Source organism: Echinops telfairi, unplaced genomic scaffold, assembly GCF_000313985.2.
Source record: "Echinops telfairi isolate 266 unplaced genomic scaffold, ASM31398v2 ScPeMD7_1;HRSCAF=3_0, whole genome shotgun sequence".
NCBI lineage: Eukaryota > Metazoa > Chordata > Mammalia > Afrosoricida > Tenrecidae > Echinops > Echinops telfairi.
Genome location: NW_022103896.1, coordinates 37,393,752 through 37,410,529, shown reverse-complemented (window position 1 = coordinate 37,410,529; position 16,778 = coordinate 37,393,752). Strand labels below are relative to the sequence as shown.

General features: G+C 44.6%; 1 protein-coding gene across 1 annotated transcript in view; it reads left to right on the top strand.

Annotated features, from left to right (window-relative positions):
• GRHL2 (grainyhead like transcription factor 2) overlaps window positions 1-16,778 on the top strand; it is a 169,875-nt gene that overhangs the window by 55,504 nt on the left and 97,593 nt on the right. The window contains exons 3-6 of the mRNA XM_045286222.1: window positions 282-349; window positions 6,711-7,104; window positions 12,676-12,731; window positions 15,832-15,988. Of these exons, the coding sequence (XP_045142157.1) occupies window positions 282-349; window positions 6,711-7,104; window positions 12,676-12,731; window positions 15,832-15,988 (675 nt within the window). The remainder of the gene's footprint in view (window positions 1-281; window positions 350-6,710; window positions 7,105-12,675; window positions 12,732-15,831; window positions 15,989-16,778) is intronic.

Genomic DNA, 16,778 nt, shown 5'->3' with positions numbered 1-16,778 from the left:
CCCTAGTGCCTCCAAATAAGGTCATCAAGCTGTGACCTGATTGACAGGCTAAACTCCACCCCATTCACTCTTAATCCTCTCAAATTGACAACAGATGATATAACTACCACAATCACCATCCTGTTACTGGCTTCACTGTCACAGTCATTGCCATTCACGCTACTCACGTTTAAGCAGATTGGTCACTGGCTGCAGAATGTTTCAATTGTCGTTTTTGTGCTTGTACTGGTGTCCAGCTTTGCGTCTACGTAAGTCTGACCGGCGGTTGGTGATATTTCCAGGTTCCTCGAGACAAGAGAATGCTGTCAGTGAGTAAAGCCAGTGACAATCAAGAAGACCAGGATAAAAGGTATGGTCCCATGGAGGAATTCACTCTTGTGCTCAGGTTTATTTGATTTCTTTTTAAAGTATTAAACTCACATTTTGTTCTTGAGACGGGATGGGGTATGGAGGTCCAGAAGCTTAGCTGCCTCCAGCAGTCTCTTAGGATCTGAACCCAAACCAATTTCTCAGTAGAAAAAGCAAGTTGCATTTTTGTTGTGCATCCAAAGGCCATCGGGGGCTTTCCAGATAATCACGTCCAGCAGGCTTAACACTTAAGCATTGGGATGATATGCTGGCAAGACAGCCCATTGCTGGGTTAATGTTTCTGATCAGCCCCACGTCTATATGCCTGTGAAAGGTCCCAGGATAGTGAGATAGTTGAAGGATCACTTTCCAGGAGGAGGGAGAGGGGGAGAATGGGTGTTTCTCAACCCATAGAGGCAGCTGGTGGAGAGCAGTGAGCATCAGGGAACAGCCTTGGGCTCAGGGCAGTAAAGATGGTGGGAGATCATCTAGAAAAGCCCTTCCTTGTATTCCTGAGTTAAGAGCCAGATGAAAAGTAGACACAGAAGTGTTAAGTTTAGAAACAAACTAACAAACAGGTTTTATCTCTGATGACCCCCACTGGAGAATGTGACTTTATTTCATTCCTGACTGCAATGCATCTTCACATCCAGCCCCAGGTCTCCCCAAAGGGACAGGTCACTTGTGGAATGGCAGGGTATGATTGGAGTGCCCTCTCTTTGGGTCAGGAAGCTCGAAGTTCCCCTTCCCCACTGAAAAAAAGGTCGCAGGGTGGGGGCGAGGCTGAATTACTCTGCTTAGCTACTTCTCCTAAACTTACCAAATGGATAAATCTCTTCTGTTGCATTAGGCATCTCTGATTGATGCCGTGGCGGTTAGACTTTGGGCTGCTAACCACAAAGTAAGCAGTTCGAAACTGCCAGCCACTCCTTAGGAGAAAGATGAGGCTTTCTACTCCCGTAAAGAGTTACAGTCTCGGAAACCCACAGGGGCAGTTCTACTCTGTCTTCCAGAGTCACCATGCGTGGGCATCAACTCAAAGGCAGTGAGTTTGTTTTTGGGGGTTCTTCAATGGGACAGAGAGGAGGCACGTATGATTTCTATTGGATCTTCTTTCGTGTGGAACTGGAAAGTCAGGCAAGACAAAGTTCTCCATCCCCACATTTCTATCAGACTTTTTCTTGGCTTTGACAGGACCTGGTTATGATGTTACTATCTTGTGAGATGATTTATGTTCTGTGACTGGTCCTGTACTGTCCATCCCCTCCATGGGGTACCCCATTCAGAAGATGAAGGCTATGTGAATCTGACTGCCCTTTCTAGGAGGGATCTTCTGATGGGCCATGCTGCCCGGCGGCCCTGGGACCAAGTTGACACAGGATGCCAGGAGGAAGAAGCTGCTCCTCTGCAGGTCCTGAGACATTTCCATGACCTTGTCAGTATCTGTGACGCCAATGGCAGGTCAGGGAGAAATACGTCTAAGATGTGTGCCCTGCCTACATGACAACCAATAGACAAAATAAGTCTTTATTTGTTTTTGCAAAAGCATCTTTTAGACAACCGTAAACACTGACAGCAACTCATTGTGTTTCAGTGGTTCTTTTTGTGGTTTCAGTGGAGCATCCTTACAAACTTGGCAGTGGGGCGAAACCACGTCACCGTGTAGAGACTCATCATGACTTAGTAGAGCTTACAGAGAAGTCCAGCTGAGGCACTGGTCAGCAATCGAAAGGTTGGTGGTTCTAACCCACCAGCTGCTGCATGGGAGAACGATGTGGCAGTCCATTTCTGTAAAGATTTGCAGCCTAGGAAACCCCCTGGGGCAGTTCTCATCTGTTTTATTGGCTCCTGTGTGAGTCCAGGTAGACTAGAGAAACAAATCTAGAGACACTCATATGTGTGTAAGAAAGAGCTTCATATACAAAAGCAGTTGAATATTGAGAAAACATTCCAGCCCAATCTAGATCAAGTTCATAAGTCCAATATTAGTCCAGATATCCGATACCAATCTATGACGTCCTCTTCAGACTTATGCAACACATGCAACAATGCTGAATGCAGGAAGATGACAGGCCAGTGGGTGGAAAGTCTAGTCACTAGACTCTAGTGGCGGTGGAAGCATCTCAGTGCTGGCATGGGTCCCACGTGGCTCCTCCAGCTCTGGCTGCCCTCAGCATAGCTCTAAGTGGCTTGTCAACAGAAATGTTTCAAAGAGAGTGTCTCCTGCCTCCAGGGAGGAAGACAGGAGCTCCCAGAATCCTCAGGAGAAAGCCATGCCCACACAGAGGCCTCATTGGTTGTGACCTGATGGATAGGCTAGACTCCACCTCTTCGCATGCTGACAGATTATGTAACAGGTCCTTTGAGCTGGAATGGACTCAATGGTATTGGACTTGGTTTTTCTGGCAGACTCTGGCTGAATATAATTTTGAAGGCTATCATTTGCTCTGGAGCGAATTTACGGATTAAGGTACCAGGTGCTAACACCATATCATTACAAATGCTTTACATACACAAAATGGCACTTGGAGAAATAAATGAGAAATCTCAGTGATACAATCCAAAACATTTCCAAAAGCATATGCAATGTACCATTCTTGGCAATGCACTCTTTCTTCTTTTGTAATATTTGGTATCGTTTTAAATTCTACCAAAGGTGATTCAGTATCCGACAATAATTCTTCCTTTGTTTGAATTATCCATTTTCCACTTGTCTTTCCAAAGTTCTCTGGCATTAATTTCTGAAGCTGATAGACATCGCTACACATGCTCAGTAATGCGGAATCAGTTATTTCCTGGGGCTATCATAATAACAATTCAACTAGACCATAGAGCACAATTGTTTGCCTCCTTATTTGTTTGTAAGAACACCAACAACCCAAACCCAAACCACCCCAAACTCGTTGGCTTTGTGTTTCTTCTTTAGAATTCATACCTCTTGCATGAATCAAAGGATAAAGAAAGTTGACCTGTAGTGGCCCCTAGTTGGTTAACTTAGAATATTTTGGCAAAGGCAATAAGATGGTATCTGTGAAAAACCCAGAGAAGTGGAAACGAGTGAATTGGTTTGGGAGCAAGTCAACGTAGACCAGTTCTTTTTCACTCAACCTACAGAACTCAGCAGTCCCTAAGAAAGGAGTACGTTTTCACCAGGTGATGGGGCTGGTGGAAAGCGAGTTTGGGGGAATGGCGGCCTGCATTTAGCCAGGAGAAGGCGTGCCTCAGCCCTTGCTGTGTTTTTTAAACATCAGCCTGGATGTATGGCAGCATTTTTTTCCCCAACTGATTTTTATCATGAGTTTCTTCTTTGAAAAGCATCTGTCAACATTCCTTTCCATGTTCTGAACCCAACAGGCTTAGAGCTGCTGCAGTCAATGGAGAGTCCGGATTTTGTCATCTCCCAGCTAGCTTGATTCTGATGAAACCTGGTTTAGAAAGTTCCACGGTGCCTTATGTACAGATACACTGTTATTAATTTGGTCAGGCCACCAGATTATTAACTAAAGCCCAATATTCCTTTACAGAACAGAATGTAGAGTTGTGATTTTATTCCTTAGAGAATTCTGTTCTAGAATCATCTTGGTGGACCTGTGACCTACACAGAGGCATTTAGGTTGTGGTTGTTGTTGGTAGCTTTGTTCATATGGAGTCACTCTCCCTTCAAGTGTCACTTTTAAGTTTGAGCTGAAAAATCTCAGTGGAAATAACAAATCCAACATGAGAGTGAGGCAAGCTCCGAGGCTGAGTTCCTTTTGTAGAGCGAGAAATGGGTTTAGTTCTTAGAGGAACCACTTTCATCTGAATATTTTTCTCAGGGAGACACAGTGGTAACCCCAGAATGCACCCTCTAGTTAAAAATGCAGCCGACATTTGAGACAGAGCTCCCCACAAAACAACCTATTGCTCTCCATACCATTCAGAATGATCCCGCGACAGTGGGAGGTTGTACCCTATTTCACTGACCCAAAGGCCTTTAATAGTAAAATTATATTGCTATCAACAATAATCTCCTATGAATGCATTCCTCTATGCTTCTGCTATCTCCCAGAATTCCTTGGTATAAAGAACGTGTTTCAGCCTCTGAAGACTTAATGTTCTCAACCCACTCTTTTCTCCAGTCAGGAGATCCAAGATCTGGGAACTCTTGTCTTACATAAGCCCAGTTACAACACCTTTTTAAGCCCAAAGGTAATTCAATACTAAGGCTACCAATGAGCTCATATTATTTCTCAAATTGGCTAAAATATTTTAATGATAAATTCTCATGTATCTTGAATATCTTATAAGAATGGTGAAAAATGCCCTTCCCACCCTATACCCCCTTCAAATTACTCGCCAGGGTTCAAGAAGAAATTTTTGTTCTGTAAAGCTGCTTATAAACTTTTCTTTCAAAAATTTTCAGGCATACACAGAAGAACAGAGAATAATGTAATGAATCCCAGGGTAAAAAACACAATAGGGATTTTTTTACAATGTGCAGCCCATCCTCAAGTAATAGTACATTGAAAAATGACATTTTTTAATTGTAATAGTTTTATTGACATAATTCTCACATCTCACAATTCAATGGTTTTAAGATTAAAAACAGTTGTCTAAGCAGCAACATAATCAATTTTAAAACGTTTTCTTTTTTCTTGTACTCATTATTATTAGCTCCTTTTCCTTCCCCAACCCCCCTGACATAACCCCAAGAAACTATTAATTCAGTTACTGTTTCATTAGATTTAACTCTCCTGGATTTCACATAAAGAAAAACAGATAACAAAAACAACAACAACAACAACAACAAAAGCTCAACAACAATTACCAATTAAGGCAGAGGAAAACCTCGATGGAAGAGTTAACAGAAAATGATAAAAAGCTAGAACAAATTTAAAATGGTTCAAAAGGTAGAAATGATAAGGTATTAAATTTTAACTAACCATACCTGTATTAATTTACTTTTCAATGCACTCTGTCTGACAGAAAGGCTAGTCACACCTCTGGTGGGAGAGGATTCCCCAGAAGCTTAATTCACACAGGGAACCTGCAAGTGGATTTTGGGCTTCTACTGTTATCCATAACCTCCTGTAATCCGGAGGCTGAGAAACGAAGGTCTAACATTATTCCCCTTTCCGGTTTGGGGTTTCATAATTTACAATCCTCGGATCACACAGGCTGGCGTGCTTCTTCCTTGTGGACTCAGCTGATCCCACACTTAGATGGCTGCTTGTTTTAAGACAAGCCTTAAGACCCCAGACACTGCTATTTCTTATAGCTGGGCTCCATCTGCTTTCCTTACCACACTTTGCTTTAGCACCGTATCTTCACTGATCTTGTCATGAGGGCAAGTAAGTAAAGAGAAAAATTTTTAGTCACATTCTTTTAGTCTCTATCTTTTCTCAACACTTCCCCACCCCCTTAGCCCCACCCCCCACCCCCACACACACTTTTTGGGTGGTGGTGGATGGTATTTTAAAACAAGTCCCTAGCATCATGCCTTTCCATCTCCAAATACTTCTGACTCGTGTCTCTAAAATATATGGACATTTTATTACATAATTGCACAACTGTGACAACACATAACTAAATTAACAATACTTCCTTAATATCACCAAATACCTAATCCAGCAATCCATATAGTTGATTCCCAAATGCCTCTTTGGCTCATTGTATTTGTTACAGCTCTTTAATCTCTTGTAATCTTGAACAGCCCCCTCACCCTTCCTCTTCTTTTCACGACTTTGACTTGTTGAAGAAGCCAGGCCTTTAAGATGTGCTTCCTTCTGCTGTGGTTGATGGCTGCTTTTCGATGCTGTTTAAGTACTCCTGCCAGTCTCTGTATTTCTGGGAAGCTGGAAGTCAGCGCTGAGGGCTTGATTAGGTCCTGGGTCAGCCCCATCTCTTGATCTTGCCCCTTGGACTTGATACATGGGATACTATACTCTACCCTGAAAGATATGATACACAAACAAACAAGCAAACAAAAAACAAGGTGGACTCAGAGTGCCCCTGTAGGACAGAAGAGAACTCCCCTGTAAAGGGTCAAAGGCTGTAATCTTCGTGGAAGCAGACTGCCACCCTATTCTCCCAAGGTGGATTAGTAGTAAGCTTGTAACCCCAGAGCGAAGAATCCAAAGCTCCTTCAAGCATGTAACCTAGCAGGTACATGTAGCATATTGTCCTACACTAAGTGATGCAAATATTCACTGTGGATTCAGGTGTTGTTCGCATTGCCATCCCATGGTCAAGTGCACCACCAGCCTCAGCCTGCATCCCGGACATCCTCTGAGCAGTGCCTACGACAGTGACCCTGTTCAGCCATCGCAAAATGGTGATTTCTCTAATTCTCTCGTGTTGTGGGGGTGGGTTTCCACACGCAGAAACTGCCTCGGCTCCGGTGAAGCGCAGAGCAATGTGAGTGGCGGGGAAAACCGAGTGCAGGTCCTAAAGACTGTTCCCATGAACCTTTCCCTCAATCAAGACCACCTGGAGAATTCCAAGCGGGAACAGTACAGCACGAGCATCCCCGAGGGCCCGGTGGTGGTCTCCGTGTCGGGGGTCACTGTGGTGAAAGCAGAGGAGTTCACACCCGTCTTCATGGCCCCGCCGGGGCACTACCCCCGGGGGGACGGCGAGGAGCACCGCGTGGTGGTCTACGAACAGTCGCAGTTTGACGTGCCCCCCATCGCCACCCACAGCACCTATCTCAAGGAAGACCAGCGCAGCACCCCGGACAGCACCTACAGCGAGAGCTTCAAAGACGGACCCACCGAGGTGAGCTCCCCGGGCCCTTTCATGAGATCCCAACCCAGAGCCAGGCCCCAGCTAATTTGCCCCTCGACTCCCCTCTGTGTGAGTGGGGTAAAGAAACGGAACGCTGAGTTATATTTTGGGTTTGTTTTTAATGGACATCTTTCTATCTAAACACGCTTTAATAACTCTATGTGTGTGGAAGAATGTTTCTATTTGTCTGCACTCTAGATGACCAATTCCTTTGCCCCCCCCCCCAACAATTTTGGGGGAGGTTATTAGGGAAGTCAATTGGTCACCACAAGCCAGGATCAGTAAACAGTCCAATGGTCCACCGCACCGCCTCTCCCAAATAGCATTGAGAGATGCTTGCACAAAAACGCCCTGCATGAGTTTTCACCTTGACTTTTTTTGGGTAGCTTCACAAATAGCACCTGAAGTAAAGATGCTACTGAATTTATACACACACACACACACACATGCCTATACCTATACATACATATATATTTCTATATAGAAATATATATATAACTCTTCAAAATCTTATCTGACTCAATTCAGAAAAAGAATGTATGCTATCAGTAGTTGAGTGTGTGTGTGTGTGTGTGCTCGCTATTTGTGGAGAGCTTAACTGTGCCCTTAGAACCAGCAGAATAGCTACGCTTGCTTGCGTGTTTTGTTTAAGTGCACACATTTTAAGTGGATGGTTTGGGAATTGTGGCAATCATATGCAGATTTGCAACCAACACCAGACTCAAGATATCGGGTGTTTTCTTGCATTTCATTGAGCATTTTTGCATGGGCTTACTTGCCACGTTCCTCCCTGACCCCCTTGAATGACCAACCACAGGTCTATTTTCAGCCACTATTGTTCAGCATTTTCTAATGCGTTTTACATTTGCCTTCATTCACTTTGGGAAGTTATTCATGCTGTTGGTTGTGTGAACAGCTCTGATCATCTTGGAGGGGCCACCCACAGGATCACAATGTGATCAGTCGCTCACCAGGGAATGGACATTGGCATCACTCTGGTCTTATTATGACAAAAGCTACTATGAATGTTCATGAGCTTATTTTCATGTGGATGCATGTGTTTGTTTCTCTTGGGTAAATGCTTAGGACCGGAATCATGGGGTCATTTAGTATATCTGTATATGTATAACTTTACAAGGTACTACAATACAGGGCTCCAAAGTGACGGTACCATTGACGTTCCTATTAGTAATAAGCATCATTCAACATGATTACTCAAACTCGGCGTGGTCCGTCTTTTTAACTTCAGTTACTGAAGTTGGTGTGAGCAGTATCTCATTGTGGTTTAAACTTGTATTTCTCTCCTGTAGCGTAACACGGAGCATCTTTTCCTGCACTTATTTGGCCTTCCCGGTGACTTATTTTGTGTCGGGTTCTCCCTGTCAGTCAGAGACTCAGGACTTCAGGGTCCATTCATTGTGTAACACTGCTACTTCTACATGGGGCTTCCAGGGTCACCCCAGCAAGGGGCAAGAGACGAGGTAGATAGCACACACCAGAACCCCAACCATCACCGTAGCATCAGTTCAGACTCAATGACAGCCCTCTGTGTCACAGAGCAGAACTGCTCCTTAGGCACTTCTTGACTGTAAGCTTTACCGAGTAGCCCTGCTGGTGCAGTGGTTATGTGCTCAGCAACTGACAGGAAAGCTGGCTGTGTGGATGCATCATCTTGTCTGTGGGGAAAAGATGTGGCAGTCTGGGTTCATAGGATTAGCCAAACCCATTCGATTGAGTTAATTCCAACACCTAGGGACCCTGCAGGACCGAGTAGAACGCTGGTTCTACAAGGTCTGCAAGGTCGTCGTCATCTTGCTCCATTCTTCTTCTTCAGAGCTGCTGGTGGAGTTGAACCACCAACCTTTCTGTTAGCAGCCAAGCCCCCAACAACTGAGTCATCGGGACTCCTGTCTATAATGGTTAGAGCCTGGAGACCCTAGGTGAGTGGCATCAACTCAAGCACAGTGGATCTGATTTTCCTTTTTGGAATCTTGATAGAAGTCGATTGCCAGGTCATTCTTTCATGGCACTGCTGGATGCATTTGAACTGCTAACCTTGAGGTTCGTGGCTGAGCACAAACCACTGGCACCACCTGTGGAGAGGGCACCAAACCAAACTCCCGGCCACCTAGTCGATGCCGACTCATTGTGATCCCATAGGACAGGGTAGAATGGCTCCTCTGAATTTCTGAAACGTAACTCCTTATGGGGGTAAAAGTCCCGTCTTTCCACTGACCTTGCAGTTGGCAGCCCAATGCTTCGAATAAACAGCTGGATATAAAATTTGGAGCTAAGAGGAGTGGACTGGGCTAGAAAAAGCAACTTGAAAGCCCTTAGAATGTACATGACAATGGACGCTGTGGCCATGATGCCAAGAGAATTTCTAAGAGGTGAGAGGTAACAATAGTTTCACATGGTGCCGTAGCATTAAATCTGTGCTGTCTTCCTGGCTCCTTTCCTCTAGCTGGTAGGAAGAACCTCCACTTCTTGCTTCAGAGATGTTTTGTTTTATGCCCAGCATGATGACAATCACAACAAATCCTATTCAAAATCACTCACCACCGAATCTTACTGTCTTTCTCCACCTTCTCTTACCCAGACCCACCAGGAGCAGGCCGTTTGGTGGGAGGTCCAGAGACGATGGCTAGAAGAGCCTCATTGGATAATTCACTGCCCTGTACTGCATGCACCACCCTCCTGTCTGCTGTATGCGACTGCCATTGGCTCCCCACTTGCCTCTTTTCTACACTGCACCTGGGGTGGTCTTGGTGAAGTTTACACTGGTCCTGTCACCCCCTCACTTAAATCCTATTGTTTTCAGGATTAAAATTTACATCTCTAACAGTCCCCAAATCATTGTCATCTGCCTCCCCTATTTCTTCTTGCACCTCTTTTACACCCTCAGTTCTGTGTTCGACTTGGTTCTGAGAACCTGATATGCTCCCTCTTGTCTCAGAGCATGCTGCTCCTGGTTTTAGAATTATGCGGCTTAATTTATAATGAATTACACTGCTGTAATTTTTGTTGTTGTTCTTGCCTTTGAATGATAAAGATCATGTAGTGGAATTAAGGAACAAATATTAAACGTGAAGAAAAGGAACCTAACAACTGGTTTGAATTTTTCACAGTTCTAGCCCACATGCACTTCTGTTATCGGAGGAAGCTTCTACGTTTCAGTTAGCAGAGGCTTGGCACTCTTTTGGAATCTAAGAGGATTAGAACTGTAGACTTTACAGTTGCAATCTGTTTGGGGGTCAGCTTATTGTCAGGCTACAGAGCTGCAGAGCATGGACAGTATATTCCAGGTCATGCTTGTTAATATTGGCTCACCATAAGTGACCATAGATGACTTCACATTCCTCAAACCAAAGGAGATCTTGGAATGACATGTCATTTATTTTTAACCCACTTCTTTAGAAAGCACACTAAGGGAAAACAACCTTACCTAGAGCATCACCGTCCAACTGGACGTTGTACAGTGATGGAATTTTTAATGCTATCAACTATGGAAGCCATATGGAGTAGTTGACTAGTCGACTGAAGAACGGAATGTTTAATTTGTTTAATTCTCATGAACAAATTTCAATAGCACACGTGGCCAATGGCTACCGTCGTGGGCAGCCGAGAACTGTCTTTTCAGGTCCCCACTTCATAGTCAAGCCCAGCCTTACTCGTTGGCCGTGTGCTCGCCTCATGTTTCTTTCCACCATTATGTCTGATTTATGCTGATTCCCTCTCCCAATTCTTTTTAGCTTTTAAGGGCAAGAGAGAAACTTTTCATCTCAGTGGAATATTCTTAAAATTCTGCTCATCTTTCTTTCCTGGCAGCCCCCACTTTTTTGCTTTCCAGTCAGGCGAATGAGTGAATGGATGAATGACCATCGATTTTGATATCTAATCATTTGCTTTCTCTTAGCATCAAGGGTTTAAATCTTTGAGATTGGAACAGAGCCGTTTGTCTTACATAGTTCTTCTCCTGGCACCCCATCATTGATGAAGCACCAGAAAATCCCCAGTGTCCGCTTCACTGACGGAGGGACTGCAAAGGCATCGCAAATCTGCACCTTGGGCTTCTAGATCATGATTATTCAAGCACTTAATACATACGTGCCAAATGTTCATGAGGTACATTTGGTTACATATTGAAAGACAGGCCATTTTTTTGGATCAAAGTAATGTCTACGTCTGTAGGAGCAGAATTAGGTACAGATAATCTGTGACATAGGAGTATACAGTGCTCTAGGGACCATGGTTAGGGATTTAGGGATTTAGGGAAAGGTTTGAAAATACTTTCTTGACAAAGGCTAGTCAAAGAATGAAAATCCCTAGAAGAAACAGGAGAAGCAAGAGGATCATTTCCTAGAAAGATGCTTAGAAAAATGTCAGAATGGAAGGACCAGCTGTACGGGGGTGACCAAGGGCTTTAATGGTCAATGTTCTACTACATTTATTTCAGGATCAAGTGGCAGGACTTTTGTGCATGGACTTTTGAAAAAGTCCTAAGGTGTTTCAAAGTGTCTTTTATTTGCACTGAACATGCAATATCTGTATATCTCCAGACAAAGTGGTGTCACGTGTAATAAGAAGATTTAGCATCCCTCTAATACATTCATTCACTATTTGGTAATAATGAAGGAGTCCTTGCAGAAGGACAATATAAGAGTACTTATATCATGCTGACTGGGTACCAGGTGCTTGTCAAGTCCTGCCCTTCTGTCAACTCATTGAGCCCTTCAAATTACCGGAAGGTGTAGACGTGTGACCTCTTTCTTGAATGAAGAAAATAGGGCACTTGCCCCAGGTGACAAAGGTAATGGGTCAAACAGCAAGAACTTGACCCTGGCCAAACCAGCTCTAGAAATTATTCTCCCAATTCTGACTATGCTGCCTTTTGACTGTGGTGTTACATGGCCTCGCTATAATTAATGTCTTATTACTTTAGAACTTAATGCTTTAGAGCATTTGGAAGAAGGGTGGAGATGATGGAAAACTGAAGAGTTGTTTCTTTGGGGTTTTTGTTGTTGTTGTTGTTGTTTGAGGAAACCAAGTAAACATTTAGAGAATACCTGTGAAGATACGCTGTGCAAATAATGTCCAGGCAGCCCCTGACTTAATGTGGGATTCCTTGGCAAAGATTGATTCTTTTAAAAATACCTTTCATTAGTATTGCCCTTTGTTATCAGTATCTTTATAAAGCTGTTCTTTGAGCATCTTTGAGTGAACATCTGAGAAAGAGAGTATCAGTAAATTAGGCGCTGCCACAGTGACTGAAGTCCGTACTACTCATGGTAAGACAAACCAAAAAAAGCAAAGAAAACTCCAAAACACAGACGGTTGTAAGTGCAATTCGCCGTAAGTTGAATACAGAATAAATTGGAGACTACTGTAGAGGATAGTCAGCATCTATGAAGCACTGATAACTATTTTCACTGTAGCTTGGAAATATAACATCAAAATTGAATAATTTCTCTCTAGAAAGTTATAAAACAGCTTGGATACATTTATCACTTTCTTTAGCACGAACTAATTTGTTTTAATTTTGATGGCTTTTGAACTTTGCAGAAATTTCGGAGTGCTTCTGTTGGGGCTGAAGAGTACATGTACGACCAGACTTCAAGGTAGGTTAGTTACCAGGAGATGAATCGAAAAACCGGTGAACTGAAAACCCCCGTTAAAGGTACCAGTTGGACTTCCATTCTTCGTTTACTTTTGCACAACAACCTGGCTTCCTGATTCTTCTTTGTCTACCAGTGGCTTCTAGCTAAGTCTTTTCAGTCTTGATCAGTTTTCTGCATCATAGACCTTCGTTCTTTCTTTGTTTTGCTGGATGTCTCTTAGGTGCTGCTCTGAATGTCAAACTCACAGGTCTACTATTCAACGCGTGTTCTTCATCTTTCTTTTAAAAATGTTTATTAAAAAAAATCATTTTATAGTTCTTCATCTTTCTTCCCCCCATCCACTTCCTTCACACCCAGGCTTCTGCCTTTGCGTTCCCTTGTGGTGAATGATGTCGCTCCCAAGCTCTCGGTGGAAGGAAGGGTCTGCTGGCCTGCTGACTGCCCTTTCACTGCACGTGCATGTGCGCACGGGCCATTCTACCTGCTACCTCCTTTTCACCTGCACTCGGCTCTACTTTCAGGAATGATTGCAATACACAGAACATTTGTTGATCTCCCTGCCAACACGGTCCTTCAAGGACTTCTGGTTACTTGCAGTGAGGTGGGGGCTGTGAATAAGATAGCACCTTTCCCTCGAAGAGACCCATAGACGTTGGAGGAGACTTCCGTAGTGACAGACAACTTGCAGTGCATTTGGCGAGCGATGAGCCCTATTCCAGATGTTCACAAACAGAATGCTAGGACTGACAGGCGGGGGTGGGCGTGAGTGGGCATGAGTGGGAGGTAGACTAGCGGGTGGGGCCAGGCTTCACAGGAAGTGGCTTTTGAGTGAGACCGTGAAGGATTAGCCACAGGAGTGTCCCAGGAACAGAAGGACTAAGAGCCTTGGAGGGGGAGAGGCCAGCTAGTCACAGACTTGAAGACAAGAGGGAATGGTGAGAAATTATTTCTTCTCTCCCATTCATTCTCAAAGTAGTTGGTTGTGTTTCAAATTTCAGATGGAAACACACATCTATTACCAGCGTGGCTGGGTCTCTCAGTGTTCTGGTTCCTCTTCACCACGAGTCCTGTTTGCCACCTTGCCTCTCCCCTTCGTGACTTTTCATCTCGGTCCTTTTGTCTCTCTGTTTGCAACTGACGCCCTCCGCGCAGCCTTTGGGGTCCGACTCCATTGACCTCAGGCTCCGCAGTCATCCCTCCCAGATGTCTTTTCAAATGTGGAATGGCCTATGTCGTTGGCATGGTGTACATTCAGATCACCCTGTCTCGGGCCAGCGGGGGAGAAAAAGGCTTCACCTACCACTCACGTGACCTGACTTGTCTTCCTTCTGCTGTCCTGGCTGTGGAGTGAGCAAGTCTCTGCTCCTCCCAGCTGTAGCTGAGAGCTGCTTATCCTCGATAGGCTGGGGAGACACGAAACCCTGAACTTATATTCAAAGCCATATGTGCTGTTATGTGAAGCTGGGCTCATCAATTCTTCACAGCTTCCAAGCAATCTGTGCCGCCAAATCGTTACGAATCATTGATGGGTGGGGTTAAGGCTCCTAATGCCCATCTCTAAAACTCCAACCACACAGCATTGAATCTGCCTTTTCACAGCAAACGAAAGTGGAATTGGTTCTGTCTTGAATGCGTTCCTCCCTATCTTATACTGAGAAGCCTATTCTGGAATTCTCTTCATTTCTTAGTTTAAGCTTAAGTCTAACATTTTATCATCCAAGAGGAACATTAATTTGCATTTGAACCATTTTCTCCCTCATTAGAGAAGTTTAAGGAAACACAAACCCCACAGAAATATTTTAACAAACAAAAGCAAGAGTAGCTAAGGATCCCAGAAATAAACCATTTTAAGAGGCATATTTTAAGTCACTTTCACATTGAACTTTCAAAGAACATGAAATGAAAGAACGAAAAAGCAGGGGGTCCCCAAGGAGGAGTTTCTGATGGTTCAGAAACTACCACGTTTGTTAATAGATGATCACTGTGCAATGGTGACAGATATAAATAAATGCTTTTGAACAAAAATGTAAAAATCTAATTTAAGCTATGGAAAATCAGTGTTTGTGTTTTATAAATTAAACCATATTTTAAGTGTTAGGGCAACTATTTAGGGGAGGAAGTCTGTAAGTTTTTTTAATGGACTAGGTAGTAAATATGTACTGCACATTGTATAATCTGCCACAACTTTTTAATTGTACAAAAATAGAGACCGTACCCATAAGATGATGCATGTATATGAGTTCCAATAAAACTTTATTTATAAAAGCTGGTAGTAGGCCAGATTTGGCTCTCAGATCACTGGCAAACCCCTGATCTAGACCAATGTTTCTCCAAAGTGGGCAATGTGGCCCCTGGGGGGTGCTGGATCCATCCGCAGGGTTGCAAAAGCAGATACCTATCCTTTATCCTGGAATATGGGCATTTGAACCAAAACTTTTAATTGCCAAGGGGATGCTGAGTAATCAACCCACCCCCCCCCATAAGGTGGGGCAAAGATGGCAGCTGGGTAGACCAAGAACTTTTGGGACCCTATAATTCTAGACCAACAAACACAACCGAAGATGCTCTTTGTCAGGGAACGAGGTGGTCAGTAATAAAATGTTGTGATCTTGGGCTTTCACATTCTGAAGTGTGTTAAGGTGGGATGTAACTATCTGTAACCTCTTGATTCCTCAAAAGGGCGATTAGGTGTATATATATGTGTATTGAACAAAAATGTGTATTGAACAAAAGACTTTCAGATCGTGGTCAGCTACTAGAACAAAAATGGCAATGCGGTCAGCTCTGCAGACGTCGTCCGAGTGTCAGCTAAGTCCTCCTCCAGACTTCAGGCATGGCCTGGCCCAGCGGGCAGGCTCGTCAGGGACTCTCTTCTCCTTTGACCCATCTGGTTTGGGGCCCCCATTAGATGTGGCAGATGCAATCTACTAGCCATGGCCTTCAGTCCAGTCACATCCCTTCTGCCATCCGCTGTGTTTTGTCTCTAAAATAGAGTACACACACTGGTTAGCATTCACAAGCCCTGCTGTCGACGTGCATTGATTAGGAAGGCAGAGAGGCCCGTGCGTGAACCTGACCCCTGCTTGTTTTCTGTTCACAGTGGCACGTTTCAGTACACCCTGGAAGCCACCAAATCTCTGCGCCAGAAGCAAGGGGAGGGCCCCATGACCTACCTCAACAAAGGACAATTCTATGCCGTGACACTCAGCGAGACCGGAGACAACAAATGCTTCCGACACCCCATCAGCAAAGTCAGGGTACGCACACGCCATTTCTCCACCACGTGGGTGGGTCTCGGCAGAAAAGGAGAAAAACCAAATCCAAAACCCCTCAAGTCCCATGGCGTAACCCTAGAACAAATGTCAGCGCATTGGAGCAAGAGGACTTAGTAGCTTATCATTGCCAGCAGCCACCAGTAAACTTTTCCCAGCAAAAGGGCATGTTTGGAACATGTTTTCTGACTGTATCCAAAGCTTTCTGTTTTCTTTACTATTCATCGCTTATATGTTACCTAGTTGTTCGAGTTAATCAACAGATCCTAACTTTTGAGGGCAGTAGCTGAACGTCAGAACAGGAAGGAGCGCTACTCCCCAGGGTAGACAGCGCTGTCAGGTCGGAGTGGGCGGGCCCGCTGTGACCGAATGCCCCCTGCAGCTCAGTGCTTACGCAATATTCCAAGGATGAGGCACGATCCCAGTGAGCAGCGGCTTGTAGGGATTCCCCGATGCATGCCTGTTAGTCCAGTGGGTGGACAATGAGACTGGAGCCCAAGCTCACTGCTCTGGAAGACCGCCAGCTTCTGGCAGTGTCGCCACTGCCAAGGAGGGAGGGAGCTGGCAACCCCTCGGTTCTGAAAAGGAAGATTGTAGCAGGGCTATAAGAGTTGAAGGACGCTCCTGCGTTATTGGCAACCGATTCATGCCACTGGGCCCACGGCCTTCCCATTTTCTTCCACCGTATGCACCCCAGACCCCAAGGAGAGGGGCAGCCCGGTGCACCAGAACACAAGACGAGGGAAACACCGACCACAGATCCCCGTGCCAAGTG